This window comes from Amblyomma mixtum, chromosome 7 (assembly GCF_055824585.1).
Source record: "Amblyomma mixtum isolate Tamu chromosome 7, ASM5582458v1, whole genome shotgun sequence".
Lineage (NCBI taxonomy): Eukaryota > Metazoa > Arthropoda > Arachnida > Ixodida > Ixodidae > Amblyomma > Amblyomma mixtum.
In genome coordinates this window covers 134,853,835-134,877,152 of record NC_143018.1, presented here as the reverse complement: position 1 = coordinate 134,877,152, position 23,318 = coordinate 134,853,835, and the positions used below count along the sequence as shown (strand labels likewise).

At 50.7% G+C, this 23,318-nt stretch overlaps 1 protein-coding gene across 1 annotated transcript; it reads left to right on the top strand.

Moving 5' to 3' along the window:
- Positions 1–5,236: 5,236 nt before the first annotated feature.
- Positions 5,237–12,436, top strand: LOC149337650 (uncharacterized). The gene is made up of 2 exons (XM_089553646.1): positions 5,237–6,740; positions 12,395–12,436. Exons 1-2 carry the CDS (start codon positions 5,502–5,504, stop codon positions 12,434–12,436), a joined length of 1,281 nt encoding a protein of 426 aa, XP_089409772.1. The 5' UTR covers positions 5,237–5,501.
- Positions 12,437–23,318: the final 10,882 nt, after the last annotated feature.

The following is a 23,318-nucleotide window of genomic DNA, read 5'->3' as shown; positions in this document are numbered from 1 at the left end:
CGCGTGTAGCTAATACGGCGTCTTCGTTCACTCCCATCTTCCTCCCTTCCCTTACGGTGAGGTTCAGGTGTCCACCGAGATATGCGAGAGAGATACATTTCCTTTCCTCAAAAACAAATTGCTGTCGTGCACAGCGTAGAGCCGAATGGGCGATGGCGTTCTGTGGACTCCCTGGCAGTGTTGCAAGGAGCTATCGCGTTCCACTCTTAGAGGCGAAGCTTAACATCTTAACCACGCATAAGTGACACAAGCAGCAACACTGCGCTTAAGGATTTCGCCTCACCGCACTTTAGGTCAACATAGTGCCCCCCCCCCCCGAATTTTGTGCTTCCGGACATCTGCAAAGTTAAGATGCCGCAGGATCACTGAGTGAGTGAGTGAAAACTTTATTAGCTCTAGATTCGGTTGGATTCGGCGGTTTTTAGATGGCTTCGTCCATCTTGCTCAAAGGTCGGTTCCCCTTAGTCCAGGGCTCCGCTGGATGCTGCTGCCAGTTTTGCTCGCCGAATCAGACCTTCTTGGTCGACCCGGCGATCGCTGGAGAGCACTCCTTCTGATTGCTCCGCACTCGGGTTTGTTATCACTGGTAGCACGCTTATCCTCTGGCATGCCCACGTTATGTGGTACAGCGTGGGGGCTTCTTGGCACCAATGGCATTTGTCATTGTATTGTGTTGGATACATTTTGTTGAGGATCCTTGTAACATGCAACACAAGGGTATTGGAGAGACGGCACGAAGCGCTACGCAGAACAGTAGTTGGAAATTTAGACAAGGGAATTGCGCCAAAAAAGACACCGTTGTACAGCCTAAGTATTGCCCAAATGCGATCATTTGTTCTCATAGGTGTTTCTCTGGTACATAGCACTGATCTGATTCGGAAAATAGAGGTAAAGGCAGCCATATGTGCATGCCGTCGCTACTCAGCTCAGCAGACACTTTCTTTCCATCGTTGGAAGTAGACTGTCGCTTTCACGAAGCAGCGCGAGAGAGCACGTTTCTTTAGGGCGTCCCGTGTGCACTGCTTGCCAGCGCTGTACAGGGGTGGTATTCTCCCGGTGTCGCCTTTTGCGACATGTCGCATTCGCTCTTCGCTGATTGGCTCGAGCCGCGGTGACGGCGGCGTGACGACACGGATCCGCCTTCCTGCTACGTCATCGTGACGTCGCCCTAATTTACTACGCTTAGTCGAACAACGGAATGCGCTGAAGTGATTTGCACGGGCGACGGGCTACGAAATTGATACTAGACCCCATGGATCCCACTCTCCTTGCCTGGTTTTTTAGTTGCGAAGAAGAGTGGCGTGTCTGCGGACATTGCGACCAGTTTGCCTTGGGCGACGAATCTTGTCTGCGGCATTACCGGCTGTCGAAAAGCACAGCACTGTGGCTACCGTCTGCTTAGCCGGACTGCCACTCGCCATGCAAACTTACTTTGCGCCGTCGTAAACAGACGACGAAGCAGACGTTGCCCGCTGCGACGAAATGGCCTTGGCAGCGCTTGCGCTCGCATCTACATGACCCTTCAAGGCGTTTTAATGCACGTTAGTGCAACGAAACAGTGTCGGCACGAGACGAAGAGGATTTAAAGCAATGTGATGACTTTTACAAACCTACAGCTCAACATTAGAGAGTTTTAGTAGTGCGGTCTTTGCGTAATTGCGTGCATAGCGGAATAGCGGGTCCAGAGTGCGCATGCGCAGGACGCTAATGGGGAAATAGCGTTAGCGTACGAATGCAATCGGCAGTTGCGCCCTTAGCGTGAAAACATGGTGGCGTCCTTCCAAGCGAGAGCTTCCCGCTTCAGCCAATTCAGCAGTCCTCGCGATTCTGGTCGGCATGTTTACCAGCAACTACTGGTGTTGTTGCTTTTCGTTATGACTTACTTTGCTTCGACGATAAAGTTTAAGCTGCAATTCAGCCTAATTTTTGAGATACGCTCTCGATTCTGGAGCGCGCAAGCCTAATGGGACCTCCAGCTACACTGCTACCGTCTTCAACTGCCCGAAATGCAGCCGAAACCTTGCACTACCGTCCGGAACGAAACAAAAATAGATTTGGAGCTTTTTCGTGGTGTTTTATAGACTGAAATGAAGTAAATCGAGTTTATATCAAATTTGCCAATGTTTTTGAAAATTAGACGGCATGTGATGGCAAATATTCTTGCTATCAAAAATACGAAACTACTGCTGCTAGTGAATCAGCAGTCGTAAATTATCGCTTCTCGGAGAGAATGAAAGCACCGCCGATGGAAGTGCCGGTGCCGTTTTGCGTTTCTTCGAGCAACTGTACGCACTTTTTTAGGCCCCGCCCTAATGCGACATGTCGCAAAAGGCGACACCGGGAGAATACCACCCCAGGCTATACTTGCACAACGTGGGCAGCGTGTCCCCGTTTCTTCTACGTATACTCCAATGCGAAAACACACGCGGCTAGTAAGGTCTCAAAAGTGAACTATAAGGATTATAGGTTGGTTGGTTTATATATAGTTGCGCCTCGTTAGATTGGGCTCCTCCGTTAAGCAGCACGGACACACAATTTTGGTCCTATGGTTTATGAGGGTTTAACGTCCCAAAGCGACTTAGGCCATGAGGGACGCCGCAGTGAAGGGCTCCGGAAATTTCGACCACCTGGGGCTCATTAACGTGCACTGACATCGCACAGTACGCGGGCCTCTAGCATTTTGCCTCCATCGGAATTCGACCGCCGCGGCCCGAATCGAACCCGCGTATTTCGGGTCAGCAGCCAAGTGTCATAGCCACTGAGCAACCGCGGCGCCCTAAACTTTTGATCATAAGCAAATGATGCGAATTGCTTCACAACGATCTAGAACGTTTCGGTTGTAGGCGTTGAATTGACCGCATACGGTAATATGATCTTGAATGTCGGCCAAGGAGCCACTCGGCATTTCCAACCACATCTAGTGACATTAAAGTGCACTTGCGACAATGAGACCTCACAGAACCTAGTGCTTGTTCATAGGAACAACCAGCGCATTTCGGGAACACCGACATCATCAGTAATGTGGCAGTCCAGGTTGGCCAGTCAACGGTGACGTCAAGGTGCATTTCAGCGTTGGCGCAGACGAAGGCGGAAAATGCAGGTACAAAATCGCTTGCAGCTGAGCATAACAATTTTGGGTTGGCACCCTAAGAATTTGGACACACTGAATTATGAAAATTATTTGCACGGACCAAAGTTCTTCAATATATATATCCCCTGTGTCCCTTGGTTTCTGTGGCTGTTGGCTTCTGTCGTATTTATAACGAGCCCCTCATTCCCCTTCCCTTGTTCCTTGTTTGCTTACATATATATATATATATATATAATATATATATATATATATATATATATATATATATATATATATATATATATATATATATATATATATATATTCTCGCTAATATGAAAACTTGTTTTTGAGGAAAGGAAATGACGCAGTAACTGTCTCACATCACGGTGGACACCCGAGCCAAGCTGCAAAGGAGTGCGGGGAAACGAACGAAGAGGAACTGCCATAGTGATGTCGACCACATGGGAACCTTTAACGTGCACTGACATCGCACAGCACAAGGGCGCCTTCTTGCGTTCCGCCTCCATCGAAATGTGGCCGTCGCGGTCGGGTTGCAGACCGAGTACTCCTGCTCGGTGGACGAGCGCCTTAACCACTGAGGCACCGCGGCGGGTGATTTTGCGTTTCGCCTTTATCGAAACGCGGCCGCCACGATTGGGTTCTAACCCAACGCGGTTGGGTTCGAGCGTTCCAGTGTTTAACTGGAGAATAAATTGAATTGAACCCGGGTACTCGAGCTCAGTAGAGCGCCTTATCGCGGTGGGTCCTCGCTAATATGGCAGTTTGCTTTTCGGTCAATGGACAGATAGCACTGAGTGACCAAACCTAAGAGCTGTATAAATTTTGTTCGTGTTAGTGGACACCACTCATCTTCACATAATCTTCCCGGCACTATCAAAATGTTGCCCGCCCCTTCGGTAGCGACGGTAGCGACAAACGCGGGAACGCATTTTGAATTATGGCCCGTGCGCAATTGGCAGTATTTCTCGTTTTCGCGCTTAGGGGTTCGGCCTCAGGCTGCGTCTGGCTTCGTCAGAGTGTGGACGCTTACCATGAGGTAAGTACGCTCGAGCAGTGGCCCCGTGAAAGCGCGGCAAAGCTCGTCGCTCCAATCACTAAGCAGTGATCTGCGTAGAAGGATGGCATATGAAGGCCTCCTAAAGTGAAAACTTCAGCGCAGGTTTTATTTCGTGCTTAGCAGAGCAGGACATCGCAGTGTTTCCATCGCGAACCCGGGTACTCCGACTCAGTAAACGAGTGCCCTATCAGCATAGGGTGGTTGTCATAAATTGGCGAGTTGAAAGGCGATGGCGCTTCAGGTATTCCCACGTGGAGCACCTCTCACACCGTTAATGAGTCGTGCTTCGAGGCACGTACAACGATAAATGAAGGCGCAGTACCTCCTCACTGGCCACCTCAACTGCGCCGTAGGGAAAGGGAAGAAGGTGAAAGAAGAAAGAAGAGTAGTACTGGAGGGCTCGGGAAGAATTTCGACCACCTGTGTGGGACGCCTCACATCACAGGGACCCGTTTAGCGTTTCGCTTTCATCGAAATGCGTCCGTCGCGGCCGTGTTCACACCATGGTGCTTCATATGTATCAGCAGCGCGAACACCACACAGGAAGAAGAAGGAGAAGAAGGTAAAGAGCGCTGAACTTCCAACTTTTATTTGAGCAAAAATTGAACCCGCACTTTTATACACATACCAGGTAAAATCCCACCAGGGGGTAATCAAGGCGTTCTATCGAATTGGGACCAACACGATGTCCAGGGCATCAAACTGATAACTACTATCACACTATTCAAAGACTTCCATGAAAAGCACGAATGACATGCGGAAAAAACAAGACAATGTAAAAACAGGGCTGAGTGTGCGCGAATGGAAAAATGGAAAAACAGGGAAAGTTGGAAAAGTTGGAAGTTCAGCGCTCTTTACCTTCTCCTTCTTCTTCCTGTGTGGTGTTCGCGCTGCTGATACATATGGATCGCAACCAACTAGCCCGACAGATGGTGTTATGGTGCTTCAGCTAAATAGCCGACCTCCAACCTTTCCATTAAGCGGTCGAAGTACCCGCAAGTGCAGTACTCTCACCCCTTTAGAGCGCAGCTCTTTGGTGCCCGTTTCTGCGAGAGAGGCTGGCTGGACGTGGCGTGGATCGGACGCTCGTGCGAACGCTCCTCGCTTCACCCATGCCCACCGCTGAATTCAGCGACGGTCAACACCGCTGTCGCCTGGATTTCGTGTTTGAAGCTCGGATAACGCCGTCGAACGCATCGGCAAGTCCCTTTTTGCCTGTTTGTGCGGACTTTTTTGCGATTCGGCTCTCGCCGGTACGCACGGCCCGCTAGGCCTACGCCAGGCCTAGCGACCCCGCTCTGACGGGGCTGTGCCGCATTTTCTGAGTGGGATCTTCGCTCAACATTGGATATGGAAGTCACCGTGGAGGGGACTGATATAGCCCCCGAAGAAGTTTCGCACCAATATGGTTGGTTCACCGTCGGTGAATCTCAACGATCCGGTCACGAACGCCGAAGGACTGACCCCGCGGCACACAATGGAACCGATTGCGCCCAGGGACAGGGCAGCATGCGGCAATCTGCCGACTCCTCTGCGAAAAAGATTGGCCGACGACTTGTTCGACAATCGGTGGCGTCGAACCTACCTCGCCTACCCAAGGGCGTAACCAAAGTGATACTCCGGCCATCGGGCGGCCTCCGTATACTCGAGAGCTGTGGCCAACTCGGAATCTTTCAACTCATTCGTGACGCCGCGGGTGTAACCTTGGCGGAATCTTCTGAAGACTGCATGATCCTCAACTTCAAGCAACACACCATACTGGTGGCCACCCATTCCGCGGCACGAGTGGAACGCTACTTAAGCATCCAGGAGCTCACCTACGGCGAGAACAAGATCGCCATCACCTCGTATGTCGCCACGCCGGACGGCAGTGGTAAAGGAGTGATCCAAGGCGTTCCCAAACATCTATCGGACGCTGTCATCCTAGCGAACCTTCAGCATCCCAGAAATCCTCCAATATGTGGTGTCCGGCGCATGGGTGCGCAGTCGCAGACGGTCCTCATTCTCTTCAACGGTGAGAGAGTTCCCCGTTGGATCAGCTTCGGCGGTGGCATGATTCGTTGCTGCCTCTACAAAAAAAAATACGAAGTGTGTTCTTTGTGCGGACAACTCGGACATCGCAGAGACGTTTGCCCGGACCCGAAAAACGCTCGCTGCCGCGGATGCGGCATGGTCAACCCTCCTGAAACGCATACCTGTGAGCCTAAGTGTGCCTTGTGCGGTAAGGGCCATGAGCTGGGCAGCAACAAATGCCGCGAGATCTACCGCACTCCATACATTGTGACCAAACGCCGCTGGGAACAGGAACGCCAACATCAGACCCAGAATAGCCAAGAGACGCCGCAGTCTAAAGAGCGACGCAGCCGCTCCAAAAGCAGGGGGCGGACGGACTATAGACATCGATCCAGCTCTTTTCCACGACTGCAACAGAGAGGCCGGTCCGCCTCCAAATCCAGGACTCCTTCACACCAGCCACGGAACCCCGGTTTGAACCAGGACTCCGTCGGCACGCAAAAGGTAGGCTGGGCAGATAAAGCCTCCCAGAAATCTAACTCCAACCCCTCTGAGCTAGCAGGCCTGAAAGTGCTGGTAGGGAAATTACTTCGCGAGGTGGAGGAACTAAAGAAAGAAAATGCCGCTCTAAAACAGCAACAAATGCAGACTGGGTCACCGCCTATGACCGGTGGCGCCAATAACCCTACCCCCTCTACCTCCGCCGGAGCGGACATGCATGTTGAATCACCGCGGGCACCCCCGCCTAAGCGAAAAGCGGGCGGTTCCCTCTCCGAAGACCAAAAACTAGCCGACAGCATTCACAAAATTGAAGAAGCGCAAACGCAGACTACTAACACCCTCATTCAAATGCAGCTTACAATGACTTCCATCATGGAAGAATTATGCACACACCGGCAGGAATTACTTAACTTAGGCACCTGGCAGCAGGAAGCAGAGAGTAGGTTTTTTCCCGTCAAAATTCGCAAATCCGCTTCTTCTGAAGCGGTATCAGACTAGCACAATATGGCGCCACAACCAAACTACACCATCTGGCAGTGGAACTGCCGAGGATTTAGCCGCAAACGAGCTGTACTCCAACAATTCCTCCACAATAGGGACCGACCGGACTTAATCGCACTACAAGAGACACAAACCAATAGCAAGCTAGTTGGATATCAATCCTTTTCATCGGGGGGTGAAACGCTTGGAGTCACGACTCTCGTGAAACGAAATATTACGGTTGTCCAGCACGATACCCCAGTCACAAATGCCACACACGTGCTAGTCCAATTAATTCCGCCTAGGAAACCTGACCACAGTCTGTTTGTGCTGAATGTCTATAGCAGCCCACAGTTACGGAAAGCAAGCTTTGGCCCGCTCTTTCAGGCGACCCTGATAATTGCAGGCAATCACCCCGTCATTTTCACGGGAGACTTTAATGCCCAACACCCGGCTTGGGGGTACCCACAGGAGGACATTAAAGGTAGAAAATTGTGGCTCACCGCACAACAGTGTGGGTTGACTCTTCTTACAGACCCAGTAGTCCCCACCCGCTGCGGCAACAGTGTTTTCAGGGATACGACTCCCGATCTGACTTTTGCTAAAAATTCGGGCACTCCAACATGGATAAACACTCAACAAAATTTCGGCAGCGATCACTACATATTGGAAATAGTGGCTTCAACTGGCCCCAAGCGTCGTAGCGCTCGAGCTCCCACCCTTGTCGATTGGGACATGTTCCGCGCTAAAAGGGCCGCCCGAGAAGCTGATACCCCCGATATACTAGACATAGGTGTCTGGGCACAGGATCTTTGTCAAGATATCAAGGCAGCCACCCGTACGTTAGAGCAGGCTGACCACCTGGAGATTGCGGACAGCCGGCTTCTTCACCTATGGGAGGCAAAGAGAGGACTCGAGAACCGACTGAAACGACAGCGGTGGAACCGCAATCTGCGCAGAAGAATAGCTAGGCTAAACAAGGAGATCGAGGATCATGCGGTCAAACTTACTCAGCAAAACTGGGAGGACATATGCAACCGCATGGATCGCAATATGGGAGTCTCTAAGACTTAGAACTTGCTCCGTCATCTACTTGACCCTGCAGGTAGCAAAACCACCCAGAGGCAGAACCTGCAAAAGCTTGTGCATGCATACGCTGGCACACCAGAGGACCTTTTCCTTGAACTTAAAGACAGATATATTGGCAATGCTCCTATCCAAGCCTTCCCAGATTATGCTGGTCCGGAAAACACGCAGCTCGACTCCCCGATTACTGTGGATGAGGTTAGGGCAGAGATTGCCAGGCTAAACTGTAAATCCGCCTCTGGCCCAGATGCAGTATCCAACAAGATCCTCCGCAACCTAGATGAACAGTCGCTACAATCACTAACTGAGTATATGCAGAAATGCTGGTCGGAGGGCTCAATCCCACAAATATGGAAAAACGGCAGAGATCATTCTCATTCCAAAACCCGGGAAGGCACTCAGCCTTGAGAACCTCAGGCCAATTTCGCTCACGTCTTGTGTGGGTAAGCTCATGGAGCACGTAGTTCATACCCGCCTCAACCGGTTTATGGAGGAGAACGAGCTTTACCCCCAAACCATGATTGGCTTTCGACCAAAACTTTCTACGCAGGATGTAATGCTTCAGCTCAAACATCAGATTATTGAGGCAAAAACGCGGGACACCAGAATAATTCTTGGACTCGACCTGGAAAAGGCCTTTGACAATGTCAGACATGATGCGATCTTGGAGAACCTTCATGAACTCGGGGTGGGAGCCCGCACCTTCAACTATATCCGCGACTTTCTCTCAGGTAGAAAGGCGCATTTTCAAGTAGGAGGTCTCCACTCGCGTGACTTCCCCCTCGGCAACAAGGGCACCCCGCAGGGATCGGTCCTGTCACCCTTTCTCTTCAACGTTGCAATGTTGAAACTTCCACACCAATTAGCGCAGATCCCGCAACTCCACCACAGCCTCTATGCTGACGATATCACCTTGTGGACCGCCGAGGGCAGTGATGCCGAAATCGAAGAGAGACTCCAGCGTGCCATCGATATCGTGGGGAGCTATGTAGACCCCAGGGGGCTGCGGTGCTCTCCAGCCAAATCTGAATTTCTCATATACCGCAAAATCAGATCCCTTGCGCAACCCCCACCGGCCATCGAACTCAGTATTCGTGGAGTCCCCATTCCTCGAGTACCCAAAATTAAAATCTTGGGCCTCATTCTACAAGAACACGGCTTCAATGGTGACGTAATTCAGAAGCTTCAGGGAACCTCGCAGCAAATTATGCGACTCATTCGCCGCATTAGTAACCGCCACTCGGGCTTGAAGGAAAGCAATACTCTCCGTTTAGTACAAGCCTTTGTGATCAGCCGCATCGCTTACGTATGCCCTTACCTACATCTCAAGTCAGCTGAAAAGGAGAAAGTGGAAGCCATAATCAGAAAATGCGTCAAACAGGCAGTTGGGCTACCCATGCACACAGCGACTGAGAAAGTCTTAGGTCTCGGTCTTCATAACACCCTAAGTGAGATTATTGAAGCGGTAACCGTCTCGCAGTACGAACGACTAACGGCCACCCCAACTGGCAGACACATTCTGTCCACACTCGGCATAACATACGAACGACAAGGCGGACCAACAACTGACCTTCCCAAACATATACGCCAGCTTCTGGTCATTCCTCCACTACCTCGGAACATGCACCCCGATTTCCACGCTGAACGTCGTGCAGAGAGAGCCAAATCATTAGGCAAACGCTTCCTTAATGATACCTCTGTGGTATATGCTGATGCAGCAGATTCTTCGGCTGACAAGATGGTAGCTGTGGTCACCACGGAATGTGGTACACTCATAACGGGAAGCACTATACGCACTCAGCACACACATGTTGGAGAAGAAACAGCCATTGCTCTAGCCATTGCGGGATCCTCGGCAGAAACCTTTGTCAGCGACTCAAAATTGGCAATACGTAACTACACGTTTGGAAGAATCTCTCCACAAGCAGCACGGATTCTGCTAAATTATCAGCCCACGCGGCGCATTCGCCTAATCTGGACGCCTGCTCATGCCTCCCTTGCTGGTAATGAGGCGGCTCATAACCTAGCTCGAGAACTATCCCGCCGAGCTGGGTCGTGCAGTACACCCGCCCTATACTCCGGCAAGGACAGGTTGTTTTCTTACAGAGAAATCCTGCAGCACTACAGGCTTGCAAGACTCAGATTTCCCCCAGCAGATAAAACGCTTTCCAAGCAACAGGCGAAAGCCTGGCGTAAACTTCAAACTAAAACCTATCCAAATCCCCAATTGTGTAGCTTCTATTCGGATGGACTGTACTCAGACAAATGCAAAAATTGTGATGCCAAAGCCGATCTAAATCATATGATCTGGAACTGCCCGCAGTCCCTACCCGCGAGTCGCTTCATTACCGACTCTGATCATTGGGAGGCTCTATTGCTCAGCCCTGACCCGGGGACACAGATCAAGCTCCTCCAGCTGGCTGAAGACGCCGCCGCTGCCCAAGGGATAGCGGCCGCCGTTTAAGCGGGAGGCGACATCGGGTCGCTCCTCTCTATCCGCTGGAAATAAAGTTCCACCACCACCACCCGTTTCTGTGTTTCGCGGCGTCGCCGTCGGCTATGTCCGTTGTAAGCCTGTGTCACACATCTCGATGGACACCCGCCACCCATTTGTAGAAGGAGGGAGGAAGTCGGAGTGAAAGAAGAAAGAGAAAGAGGGGTCGTAATGAAGGGAATGGAAATTTTATTTGAGGAAAGGAAATTACGCAGAACCTGTCTCACATATCTCGGTGGGCACCCGTCATCCGTTCGTACAGGAAGGGAGGAAGTGGGGTGAAAGAAGAAAGAGGTGCCGTAATGAACAAAATGAAAATTGTATTTGACGGAAGCGAATTACACAGTTACTGTCTCACACTCAATCCTCGCGCATGCGCAGTTGGGGCTCTCCGGGGCTGCACGAAATCGCTCACACCTAGCGGAGTGTTGCTTCCGCCACAAAAATTGGCATTGGCTTAGCTGTAGTTAAGCTTTGATATACAAGCGAAAAGGTTCAGTTACGCTCGGTTTGACGTCATGGCTATCGCAGTTCGCGCACAATGCACTGGGAGCACCACGATAACGGTGGAGGCGTTCTGCCGTCCACACACTGCCGGTGCGGAGGAGGAGGAAGAGACGCGCGTGTAGAGAATACGGTGCTTTGAGGAAGCAGCAGCAAGCTTTGTTATATCAGTAATACATGGGTATATGCTCGACTTGCTGCACCAATGCCTGGTTCTCAAAGACGTGGTTTCCGTGCAAGTATTTCGCGAGGTTGTCACAGTCGTGGGAGGCGTTACGAGCGAGAGAACGGGATGTTCTCCCGCATAAGTGGTAATTACCGTTTGTCTTTATATGGACATTAACGTCCCCCCCCCCCCTGCCACCCTGGCAGGAAGCAGGTAATGTTTGATCGTAAGAGTTCGCTCACCGTCTTCAGCACGAACGCATGTAGCCGACATCTCGCATCATTCACGTATCTATAACCACGATTCAGGCGTCCACTAAACCAGGGAGCCAATTACGTGCCCTATGGCTTCAGCGCCGCGTTTCTGCCACAACGTAGTCAATGCCAACGCATGCAGCGCACACCTGTCAGTACCGCCACCCGTCGCGGGCTCAGTGGTTAAGGCGCTCGTCTACTGGGCCGGAGTACCCGGGTTCGAAACCGAGCACGGCGGTCGCGTTTCGAAGGAGGCGGAATGCAAAAGTCGCCCGTGAGCTGTGTGATGGCAGCGCACGTTAAAGATCCCCAGGTGGTCGGAATTATTCCGGAAACCTCCACAATGGCATCTCTTTCACTCCCACCTTCCTCCCTTCCCTACGGCGCGTTTCAGGTGTCCATCGAGGTATGTGAGACAGATACTGCGCATTTCCTTTCCTCATAAACCAATTTACCAATTTGGTGGTTACAACGGACAATGGCGACGGCGACGACGCGAAACGAAGAAACAGGCGTGAAAGAGCTGCGCTCTAAAAACGCCATAGAGGAGAGTTCAGAAATAAGGTAGACAACCCTGCTATCGGTCCAACAGTGGTTACGGCACTCGGCTGCTGACCCCAAAGACGCAGGTTTGATCCAGCCGCGGTGGTCGAATTTGGATAGGGGCGAAAATCGAGACCCGTGCCTTGTGTGATGTCAGTGCTCGTTAAATAACTCCAGGTGGTCAAATTTTGTGGCCAAAAAGGTGGGCGTCCAAGGCCACGTTCCCAAGCAGGCGCTCGTCTGAGACTGTCGTCATACACGGCTATTACCAGGCAGTGCAGGGAAGAAACCATGTCGTGATGGCTCTTGAGTACGCAAGGAACTAATGGACGGCGCTTACAGCTGAATGAGACGCCTTCTCGCTGAACGCCGTGCCCGTTTTTGGCGAACAACACCCGTGGACGCGCTACGCGCACACTAGACTAAGATGCAATAGACGTTTTCGAACCACTCACGCAATACAAAACACATTCACATTGAAAGGAACAAAAATAAGCGCTATTATAAGGCGCGGCTCACATTTTGAGGAAGTCCCCCTGTGGTCGGTCGGGTCGCGGTGCCGGCGCTGGTTCTTTGTTCGAATAGGGCTGAGTCCGGCGCCACCACGTCGAGTCCTCCTGGCTCGGTTCTGTCATGTCAGCCGAGCACCGTCAGCATGACACGGCTGGCTCCCGAACTCATGGCCTCAGATTCGAACAGCTCGAACAGTTGGCTCGACCCGGCAGGTTCCTGAGGAAGCGACCACTGACCAAGGTAAGCCAGTAGTGTCGGCACGCCTCGACTGCCAGGCCTCAAAATCTAACGGCGTCTTTCTCGGCCGCACGCGCTCGCTACCCTCGCGCACTGTCTCGCGCAGCATTCCCTTTCTCTCTCGTGCTTTCTGTTCTGAGTCCCCCCTCCCTATCCCTTCTCCCGGCGCATGCACGCGCTGCAGTGCTCTGCGTCTCCCTCACCTTCGCCTGCCCTCTGTCTTCTTTTGTTCCCCTCTCTCCAACCCCTGCCCCCTGGCGCAGTTGCGGCGATACCACTTATATTGGGGAACAGTTACGTGCGCCAGTCGATTTTACGCAACAGCGCATACAGCTCGTTCGCTCGAAAAGCCGTCGATGGAGTTGGCACCACGTGCTCCAAATAATCGGGGGCGACATAAAAAATACCATAATATTGTAATTAATCAAAGCAATTTGTAATTGAAGAAAGGGCGACCCGCAGCGGCCGCCGCTAAGTGGTTAAGGCATTCGTCTACCGTGCCGGAGTTCCCGGGTTCGAACCCGACCGCGGCGGCCGCGTTTCGATGGAGGCGAAACGCCAGAGGCGCCCATGTGCTGTGTTGTTGCTGTTGTTGTTGTGACTGAGAGGATGAAAAGGAAATTGCACGGGCCTGCCAACTGGCTCCAGCCGAGCCACCACCGCTGCCACGTGCAGATAGAGGAGAGTTAAAATATCGGAGGAAAGAGAAAAAGAAAAGAACATACGTGCGTTGCAGCAACAACCGCGTCCGCCGGAGAGGACGCTGGCTGAAAAAACAGATAAGTGGCCGTAGCAGCGATTCGTCACCACCTCCGCCCCCCCCCCCCCCCCCATGTGCTGTTCGATGTCAGTGCACGTTAAAGATATCCAGATGGTCGAAATTATTCCGGAGACCTCCAGTACCGCACCTCTTCGTTTCTTCTTCACTCCCTCTACCCCTTCCCTTACGGAGCCGTTCAGGTGTCCACCAAGTGACAGTTACTGCCTCATTTCCTTTCCTTAAAAGCCAGCTAACCAACCAAACAAGGAGTCCAAACGCGTCAAAATGCTGAGGAGGAGGAGGAGGATAAACTTTATTTTCGTCGACAAATGTATCTGACGGTGTGGGGTTACAGCCCCATCAAGTGGCCATGAGCTCGTGGCGTTCGGCGACTTCTAAGGCTCTTGTGACAACCCCGATCTCTGTGTCGGAGTCGGAGCTGAGCAATGCGGCCTCCCACTGGTCTGGATTCGAGAGCTGCGAGCCTCGAGGGGGGGAGTCCCGAGGGCAAGCCCAGAGTATGTGGGAGAATGAAAGCAGAATGCCTGGTGACGGTAAGAAAATTTAGTGCATTCCATCAAATAATTTCGAGAGGCGTCCGAGAGACACTCCGAGCGATTTGTCAACCGGCCAAAGCGTCGCGCCGAACGCGCAATGGCGACTGCCTGGCAGCGCTGCAAGACACTGTCCCGTTTCACTCTTAAAGGTGAGGCTTTAGCGTCCACCAATATTACGCGACAGCATACACAACAGCTCGTTCGGTCAAAATATTTGGCAGAGGCTTAGCTTGGTTAAGCCCGGTATGTTGCGAAAGCAATAGCCCTGGCTGCGCCTGGTTTGCCTGGTGGTGTGTCTTGGTAGTGCTCTTAGTAAAGCTTATTTATGAAAGTTTTGCCCATTTCTTCTACATGGCATTATACTCACCACACGAGGGCCCCCACGTGCTGGGAGATTTATGCGTGCCTCGGTCGCCAAAACGAGCGGCTGACGCTAACGGATGATTGTCTATAGTAGCTTCCCTCCTCTTTCACTCCCACTTCCTCCCTTCCTGTACGGTGCGGTTCGGGGGTCAACCCAGATGACGGAGAATTTCCTTTCCTCAAAAAGCGTTGCGTTCAAAAGGCAAGACATCGCTCCGAACAGGTGGTGGCGTTCCTCCCTTCCTGTGGTTTGGGTGTCAACCGAGATGACAGAGAATTACTGCGCCATGCCTTGCCCTTTGAACGCACCGCTTTTTGAGGAAAGAAAATGCCGCAGTAATTCTCTGTCATCTCGGTGGACACCCGAACCGACTGCTAAGCGCGCCGCGCGTGGCAAGTGCTGGATTTAGGCCGCGCTTGGTAGCTGCGGCCTCGCTACGCGACGACGCAAGTTGGAGCCCCGCTCTTGCAGCTGTGACGTCAGACCACTAAGCGCGCCGCGCGTGGGAGGAGCAGGAGTTAGGCCGCGCTTGATAGCTACCGGCCTCGCAACGCGACGGGCTGAAAGTGGTAGCAGTATTGCTTTCGCAATAAAAATTGGCAAATGCTTAGATTGGTTAAGCCCGGAAGGTAGCGAAAGCAAATTACGAGCAACTTTAGCGACTAAAGTAGTGAAAGGCGAAAGCCTGAGTGCTGCACGGAACGCCGGAATTAACTTAAAGTAATATTGAGGTGTCCACTAAACCACAGAGTTGGTAAGGTGCCTTTCCTTTCCTCGAAATCAACGCAGTCTAAAACGCTGTCTATGCCAGAGCACATCAATGAACGCCGGAATTAGCTTAAAGTGCTTTGCGCCTGTGTTTGTGATTGAAAGCGTTAGTTCTAATAGTCGCATTACTCAAGGTCGCGTTAGTATGAAACACAAAGTCATTCAAGTGGTACCTGTGGGTAGTATCAGTGGTACACGGATTGTCAGCCACCTAATTGGCGCATAATGTTCGCAGGAATATTAAACGATTCAGCGCGTTACGGAGCTCAAGATTACTAGTCAAATCAGAGCATAGCGCATAGTAGGGATTGGCACCGACGACCTTTGGTTCCCCAAACCGTAACTTCTTGTAACGTCAAACATTCATTACGGGTAAACTAACTGAGGCCAAACCATTTGTCCTCCCAGATATAACGAAATCTCTACCAGATATAGCGAATATGGCTAATGACGCAATATCTATTCGTTCGGTGTTGCGAGTTCTCGATACTCATAGCTGTCTTAGTGGCTAAGTGTTTATGGCACTCGGCTGCTGACCCCAAAGACGTGGGTTCGATTCCGACCACGGCAGTCAAATTTCGACGGAGGTGAAATTCTAGAGGCACGTGTACTGCGCGATGTCAGTGCACGTTAAAGAACCCCGGGTGGTCGAAATTTCCGATGCCGTTCACTGCGGCGTCCCTCATAGCCTGAGCTGCTTTGCGACGTTAAACCACCATAAATCGTATAATAAATCGTCACTTTTTGTCACAACTAGCCAACGGAATGCGCGGAAAGCATGGAACGGTGGACAAGACAGCAGGGTATGAGGCGCGAGACATGCTGCGAAAATTCGAAGGGCCGCAAGAAAGCACTCTCAGCTATGCGCCGAAAATAAGGTCCCTCTCCAGATTCAGAAACTAGCTTCCTTTCATTTATGCTCAACTAAGCGTTCAGCAAGGGATTTATTTATTTATTTATTTATTTATTTATTTATTTATTTATTTATTTATTTATTTATTTATTTATTTATTTATTTATTTATTTATTTATTTATTTATTTATTTGCTCAATATTCTCAGAACATGTGGGTGGGCCGCCTAGTCCGGTAGTCCACTGGCTGCTGCTGCTGCGCTGCCCAACCCGCAAATGCGTATAAAACCGCGCTTCGACTACCCCATAACACCTCAACTGAAAAGCTCTTAGCCTTGGGACTGCACAACACGTTCGAGGAATTACGGGAAGCGCAGCAAGTTGCCCAAATGCGCAGACTACAGCAGACCCCCACAGGCAGAGTGCTTTTAAAGAAACTGGGCTACACCGAACAAATTCGAGAAATATTGAGAACTAAAACGATCCCCGATGAGTACCGCAGCACGCTCAGGGTGGCACCAATACCAAGAAACATGGACCCGAACCTCCACAAAGACCGAAGAGAGGCAAGGGCCGACCGCTTACAGAAAACACACGCATCCCAGGATACAACAGTGTATGTCGACGCTGCCACATATGCCATGACTAGGGGACAAGGCACCAATAACGCAGTGGCAACTGTAGTCAACTCGGAATTACACGAGATTACCAGCGCCTCCCTGCAAGACTGCACGATAGCTGAGGCTGAAGAAGCGGCCGTCGCTCTAGCGGCAGCGGAGGGCTATCGGACTGGGCGGTCGCTGACAATTCTTACTGATTCACAAGCAGCCTGCCGCAACTATCTTTGCGGCAGAGTCGGTCACAGAGCGCTCCGCATACTCCGCTCTGTAGACTGCAAGACGCAACAAACACATGCAAAACCACACAAGCCGATCAAACATAAGATCATCTGGGTACCGGGGCACACGGGGGTGGCAGGAAACCAAGAGGCAGACAGGATAGCTCGAGGATATACTAACTACGAGGATCCAACGTCAACGACCTTGAGGAATCCCTGCCAGTACCTCAGGAATACTCGGCCATACTCAACAACTACAAAGGCAGCAGGATGCGGTACCCACCACCGCACAAATCTTTAAACAAAGAAGAGGCTGTCACATGGAGACAACTTCAAACGGGGTCATATCCGAATCTAAACACACTAAGTAAAATTCACCCCACACTTTACGCACACAATTGTCCGTGGTGCCATGAAAAACCTACACTGTATCACATCACATGGGCATGTCAAAAAGTCGACATCGTCCCAGTTATACAAAACCCAAGTGTGGAGCAATGGGAGGGTCTGCTCTCCAGCGACTGCCGCGATGACCAGATCGGTTTGATACGGCGAGCTCAGCTGACGGCAGCATCCAGCGGAGCCCTGGAATAGGGGCAACCGACCGTTGCGGATGGACTCATCTGACCACATAAAAAAACCTTGTGCTAGAGCCGAATAAAGTTATCCTATCCTATCCCAACCCCCAGCCAGTGCTGACGGTCAGGATCATAGCTGAGCAGAATAGCCTCCCACTGCTCTTCTGAGGGGTTTGGAATGAGGTCAACTAAGGGATTAAATTGGCATGCCCACACCATGTGGCAGAGGTTAGCTACCTCTCCACAGTGTGGGAACTGCTGAGAGTATACTGTAGGGTGCCACTGGTGTAACCTAGCTGGCGTTGGGTAGGTGTTGGTTTGTAGTCTCCTAGGGGTGTTCTCTTCGAACTTACTGGGGGATTTATGTGGTGTTGGGTACTCCTTCCTGGCTGTTCTGTATGGCGCGAGGGTGTCAGCATACACTGTTGAACTATTGGGTCGTCGCACCCTTCCTGGTCATCAGGGGGAGACGCCCGGTAAAGAAGAGCTCGGCCATGCCTCTGAGCGGCTTCGTTTCCTCCTGGTAGTTCCAGGTGACCGGGAAACCAGATGACTGACGCTTGGTTGGGTGGATGCTTAGTCAGCAATGACAACTCTGACCTGTGAATTAATCCGTTTTTGAAGCTGCACCAGGCGTTCTGCGAATCAGCACAACTGCGTTGGGGTTAGACGCTACAGCTAATGCAATAGCTGTCTCCTCTGCGTGAGTGGGGTTAGATGTTTTCATCGAGGCGCAGTTCACCATCGATCCTGAAGGCGTTGAGACCACAATAGTCATGACTCCATTCTTAGGTCCTGCTGCGTCCACGTAAAGGGTAGTTTGCTTGTTACATTTCTTCTGCAGGGCTTCCCCTCTTGCTTTCCTCCTCTCGATGTTGTATGCGGGATGCATATTCCGCGGAATGGCGTGCACGTTGATGACTCTTCTCACATTGCGTGGGACCTCTTTCTTCCCTTTGGTCAATTGTATAGGGCTGATTAACATGGATCTTCTCGAGCAGTTCTCTCTGCCGGTTTTCTTGAGTGCGAGCCTATTGAGTCATAGTCGTCACATCAGTCATGGTAGTTCATAAGGTGTCGTTAAAACCGCAAGTACTCGCCGTGAGGAATTACTTGTATAAGACGCAGCTAAGTCATTTTATCGGGGCTTGTGTATGTATGCGTAGTTGTTTCACTAGAAACAGACTTTTGCGGGCTTAGTGAAGGGTGCGGGGTATGAAGCGTGTCGTACCGAGGATCCGGGCAGTGATTAAGAGCAATATTACGGTGGGTTCGACATCATCTTCATCATCATCATCCTGACTACGCCCACTGCAGGGCAAAGGCCACTCCCACGTCTCTAATTAACACTGTCCCTTGCCACCTTCAACCACCGTATCCCCGCAAACTTCTTAATCTCATCCGCCCATCTAATTTTCTGACGCCCCCTGCTACGCCGCTTACCTACTCTGGGAATCCAATCCGTCACCCTTAATGACCAGCGGTTATCTTGCCTTCACATTACATGCCCTGCCGTAGCCAATTTCTTGATTTCGACTAGAAATCAAGAATAAATAAATAATATTAGTTAATAAGGAGACAGTAAAATTTAAAAAGTTAACTATTCAATAATAGTTAACCAACCTGTACTAGTTAGTGCGTCTTAGCTATATACTGATGTGCTCCACCACTGACAATTCTGCCGAAACAAGCGCACTTCCCTCTGCAAAACCGTATTTTTAAAATCCGGAGAGCATCTAAGGTGGAACACGCCGTATACAGCCTTTATAGATTGCGAGATGGCAGCGGACTCAGTCGAAGCCTCAGCAGTATGAAGGCAATGCGGAAGCAGGGTGTATGTGCAACCAGGGTGTAGAAGGCATATGGAAATGCCGTCAAAAATATTCACAGCGGTTGCACAGCGATAACTTACAAGGGAAGCGCTCAAAAGCCGATCAGGTATGGAGAATGGCTAGGGTACAGGATCCCTCCGCCACTATTCACCGCGTGTTCAAAGAAGGTATTAAGAGACCTGGATTGGGAAGGGTTGGGTCGAAAGATAATAAATAGCACATTAAAAATCTCAGATTAGCCAACGAAATCGCCCTTCTACTTACTGAGGGGACGGTATTCAAAGCACGACCGAGCTCATAGACAAGCAGCGCATAACTGTCGATTTCAAAATTATCATGACACCATCTGGTAATGTTCAAGACTCTCGGAAAAGAGCATCAGTTTACGAAAAGCAGGGAAGAGTTGAAAGTGGTGAGTGTATACGTCTACTAGGGCACTTAGGGCAACCAATAACCGCAGTGCCGGTTGAAGACCATTAAAATTTTGTGAGTGCCCGATGAAGGGAACGTTTTGTGATACTAAGAATGGGGTGAAGTGCATTCGGCAGGTATTCTCGGATTAAGAATGGCAGTTTATCAGTAGTACCTAAAGAGAAAACGGTATTACAGCTGTATTCTGTCGCACTAACCTGAGGGTAGATACGTAGAGGCTGGAGAAAAGGGTTGAATTTAGTTGTGGACAGCGTTGCGAATTTTTTTCCTTCCCATAGCTCACTTTCAAACGTTGGACAGGAATAGAGTGGAGTAGGCCAGTGAACAGTCACACCCTAGTGGATACCAAGAGGGAGAAACGGACATGGGTAGTGCACGCCATGTAAAGGCAACATAATCGATGGCTGTTATGGCTAACGCAATGGATTCCAAGAGCAGGCAAGCGTAGCCAGAGGACGGCAGTAAATAATTTGGGCAGATAAGATTAGTAAGCTTACGTACATAAGGTGACCACAGCTAGCACAGGACGAGGTTAATTATAGGGTTATGCTGGATGGCCTTGTCATGTAGAGGATTAGTTAGGCTGATAATGAATCAACTAGGGGAAGATTGAATTCATGCACTGGCGCACCCACGCCGCGATGTAGAGTGGTTTCTGTGCCGAAGTTGTCCGAACTTCAATGTCCATGTCTCACCCTACAGCGAAGTTGGGATTCATCTATAGAGATAAAGGATCACCTTAGCAGCCTCTGAACAAGTAGCGGAAATGTCTTCGTTATCTTAACTGAGGTCTGCGCCAATGAGGTAACTAGGCGCATCGCTGAAGCCTCCATACTTGAAACTTGCCGTGACATATCGGACTGAAATGTCATTGGCTCGTTTTGCGAGAGCCCGCAGTGTGGCGAAGACTCGGTTGTTCAAAGGGCTGAGAGACCAGAGTTACTTTGGTAAACATCGAGTTTACTCACCGCGAATCCCTTGTCTTTCGGGGGGTTCAAGCCGAAGGTATGTAAGATTTATTGGGGCTGCGCAGGCCATTAGATGTGCTCAGTTGGAGCGTGCTGGACGGTCTCGGACCGAGGGAACCCATGTCGTTGCTGCTGTTGAAATATGTGCGCTCGCTACCGCACTTGCAATAACGGTCGTCTGGAAGCTTGCGGTCGTGGCTGTCGCGGTTGTTGATGGTACCATGGTATATGCTTCTTGTCTTCTCCATGGGCATGTGACCTGTGTGTGGGTATTAAGACTGCTGGAGCATTGTAATAAGTAAAGTCATGAAAATCGTGGCTACGCCTGTCCTGGTTTTCCTGAAGGTGCTGCGTTCGGGCGTGACTGATAATCATAAATATCTTCAAGTAGTGTGGTTACTATCATCCAGATGTTCTTGTCGTCGTACTAATGGCGTAATGTTATCTTCTGTGACCTATCTGGGTTGCAATGGGTGCTCTAGACCTCGTCTGCCTGGTTGTATTTTCTATAGCTGTCTATAGCCGAGGAAGCAGAACAACGGGCCGAACGTCTTTCAAATCGGATGAGAACCAAGGATGTCTACGCTAAACAAGCAAGCAATCAGCACGACTGTGTGTGACCATACATAACATTGCATTGCTTTCGAAACCAACCAGGTTCAACCAGAGCTAAACCACACCAATTTATAATCAACCGCGGTCAATATTTTTGGCCGCCTCGGGAGAATTTGGGCACTCCCAAACGATGTGGGAATATTCACAGTAGAGAAGACTCGGAGAACCTGAAGCCCGGACCCTGAGCACCAGCGCACCACCATCCACCAGCCAGATGGGCCACGGTGGGGGTGGCGGGAAAGGATAGGCGGGGGACTGGAAGGCTACGTGGCCCTGTGTAAGGCAGTATTCTATGTCTGCATATGTGTGTGGACAGTTTGGGCACTGAGGTGGGGAAGTGTACCGGTATAGGCAAAGTTTGGCTAGTGTATGTAGGACTAAACTGTATTCGGCGAAGAATGCGAGCTTCACGGATCGATAAGGATGGGTGTGGTGGTGGTAACTCAGCTGTCCAATTTTTGCTGCGTAAGATGTGAGGAAATTACTGGCGCTATTTACTTTCCTCAAAAACTAATTTTCAACGCTAGCACTGGACGCCTCTTTCGCGGTGTGTTTAGGCAATGGCTGCCACCTAAAAACTGAAGCTGTTAAGCGCCTTTGGGAATTGGAAATCGTTTTTGAAGGAAGGAAGTGACATACCTCGGTGGACACCCGAACCGCGGATAAAGGAGGGAGTGAAAAAAGAAAGGAAGAAAAAGGGGTTGTAGTGAAGATTGCGGAATAATTTGGACCACGTGGGGATCTTTAACGTCCACTCGCACGGGCGCCTTTATTCCGTTCAACCTCCATCGAAAGGCGGCCGCCGCGGTCGTGTTCGAACCCGGCTACTCCACCTCAGCCAGCACGCCGGGTTAAGCGCCTTTCATTTTATTAAAGCCAAAATTTTACTAGCCTAGCGGCGCCGATTTGGCTGTCTGCACGAATGCCCTGGAAGGGAGGAGCAGAGCTGCGTAGCAACCACGTGATGTAGTACCACGTGACTCGCGGCAGCTGCAGCCGCGCGCTCTGCCGTCGCAGCCGCCAGTGCACGCTGCCTATCCAATGTCTCGCTATGGACGAAGCAAGTCAGCTGAAGCGACGCCCTTAAGAGTGGGTTCTCGTAGACGTCGGGCTGAGTCTAATCATCCCGGTCGACAATGCCAACCGTGCGAAGGATTCGAAACCAATCAAGATTTGCTTTTATTGCGAAAGCAATACTATTTGCACTTTCACGCCTTTGCCGTGCCGCGGCCGGTGGCCACCATCGTGCCGCGGCGGTGACCACCATTGACCTTCATTTCACCTTGATTGCATTAGATTGGATTAGACTGGATTACATTGTATTAGATTAGATTGGATTGTATTGGATTATATTACATTACATTAGATTAGATTACATTGGATTGGATCGGATAGGAGTGGATTGGATTGGAGTGGATTGAATTGGATTGGATTACAATGGTTGGATTGTATTGGATTGGATTGGTTTTGATTGGATTAGATTGGATTACCGATGCATCACCACAAGTCTAACCACAAGCACCACCACCAGCTATACTACAAGCTGTACCATGGCGTAGGTACGGATATTGCTTTCGCAATTACCGGGCTTAACCATGCTAAGCCACAGCGAATTTTTTTTTCTTCAACTGCGAACATTCTGAGAAAGCTGTACAGCTTTCCTTCGTAGCCGTATGGCTGCGCTTGGCTGGATGCCAATGAGTAATTACTCCCTATTAGGCCACCTGGTCGGTTGATGAAATCTTTGAGCCATACACTTCGGTGGATCAGGTGAATGGCGGCAACGAGCCAGCCAATTCGGTGTGGGAAGCC

Excerpts from the sequence above, each read along its gene's own strand:
- LOC149337650 (XM_089553646.1), top strand. The coding sequence starts at position 5,502 with ATGGAAGTCACCGTGGAGGGGACTGATATAGCCCCCGAAGAAGTTTCG. Across the intron at positions 6,741-12,394 it reads TAGCAGGCCTGAAAGTGCTG|GTGGGCGTCCAAGGCCACGT; the intron begins GTAGGGAAATTA and ends GTGGCCAAAAAG.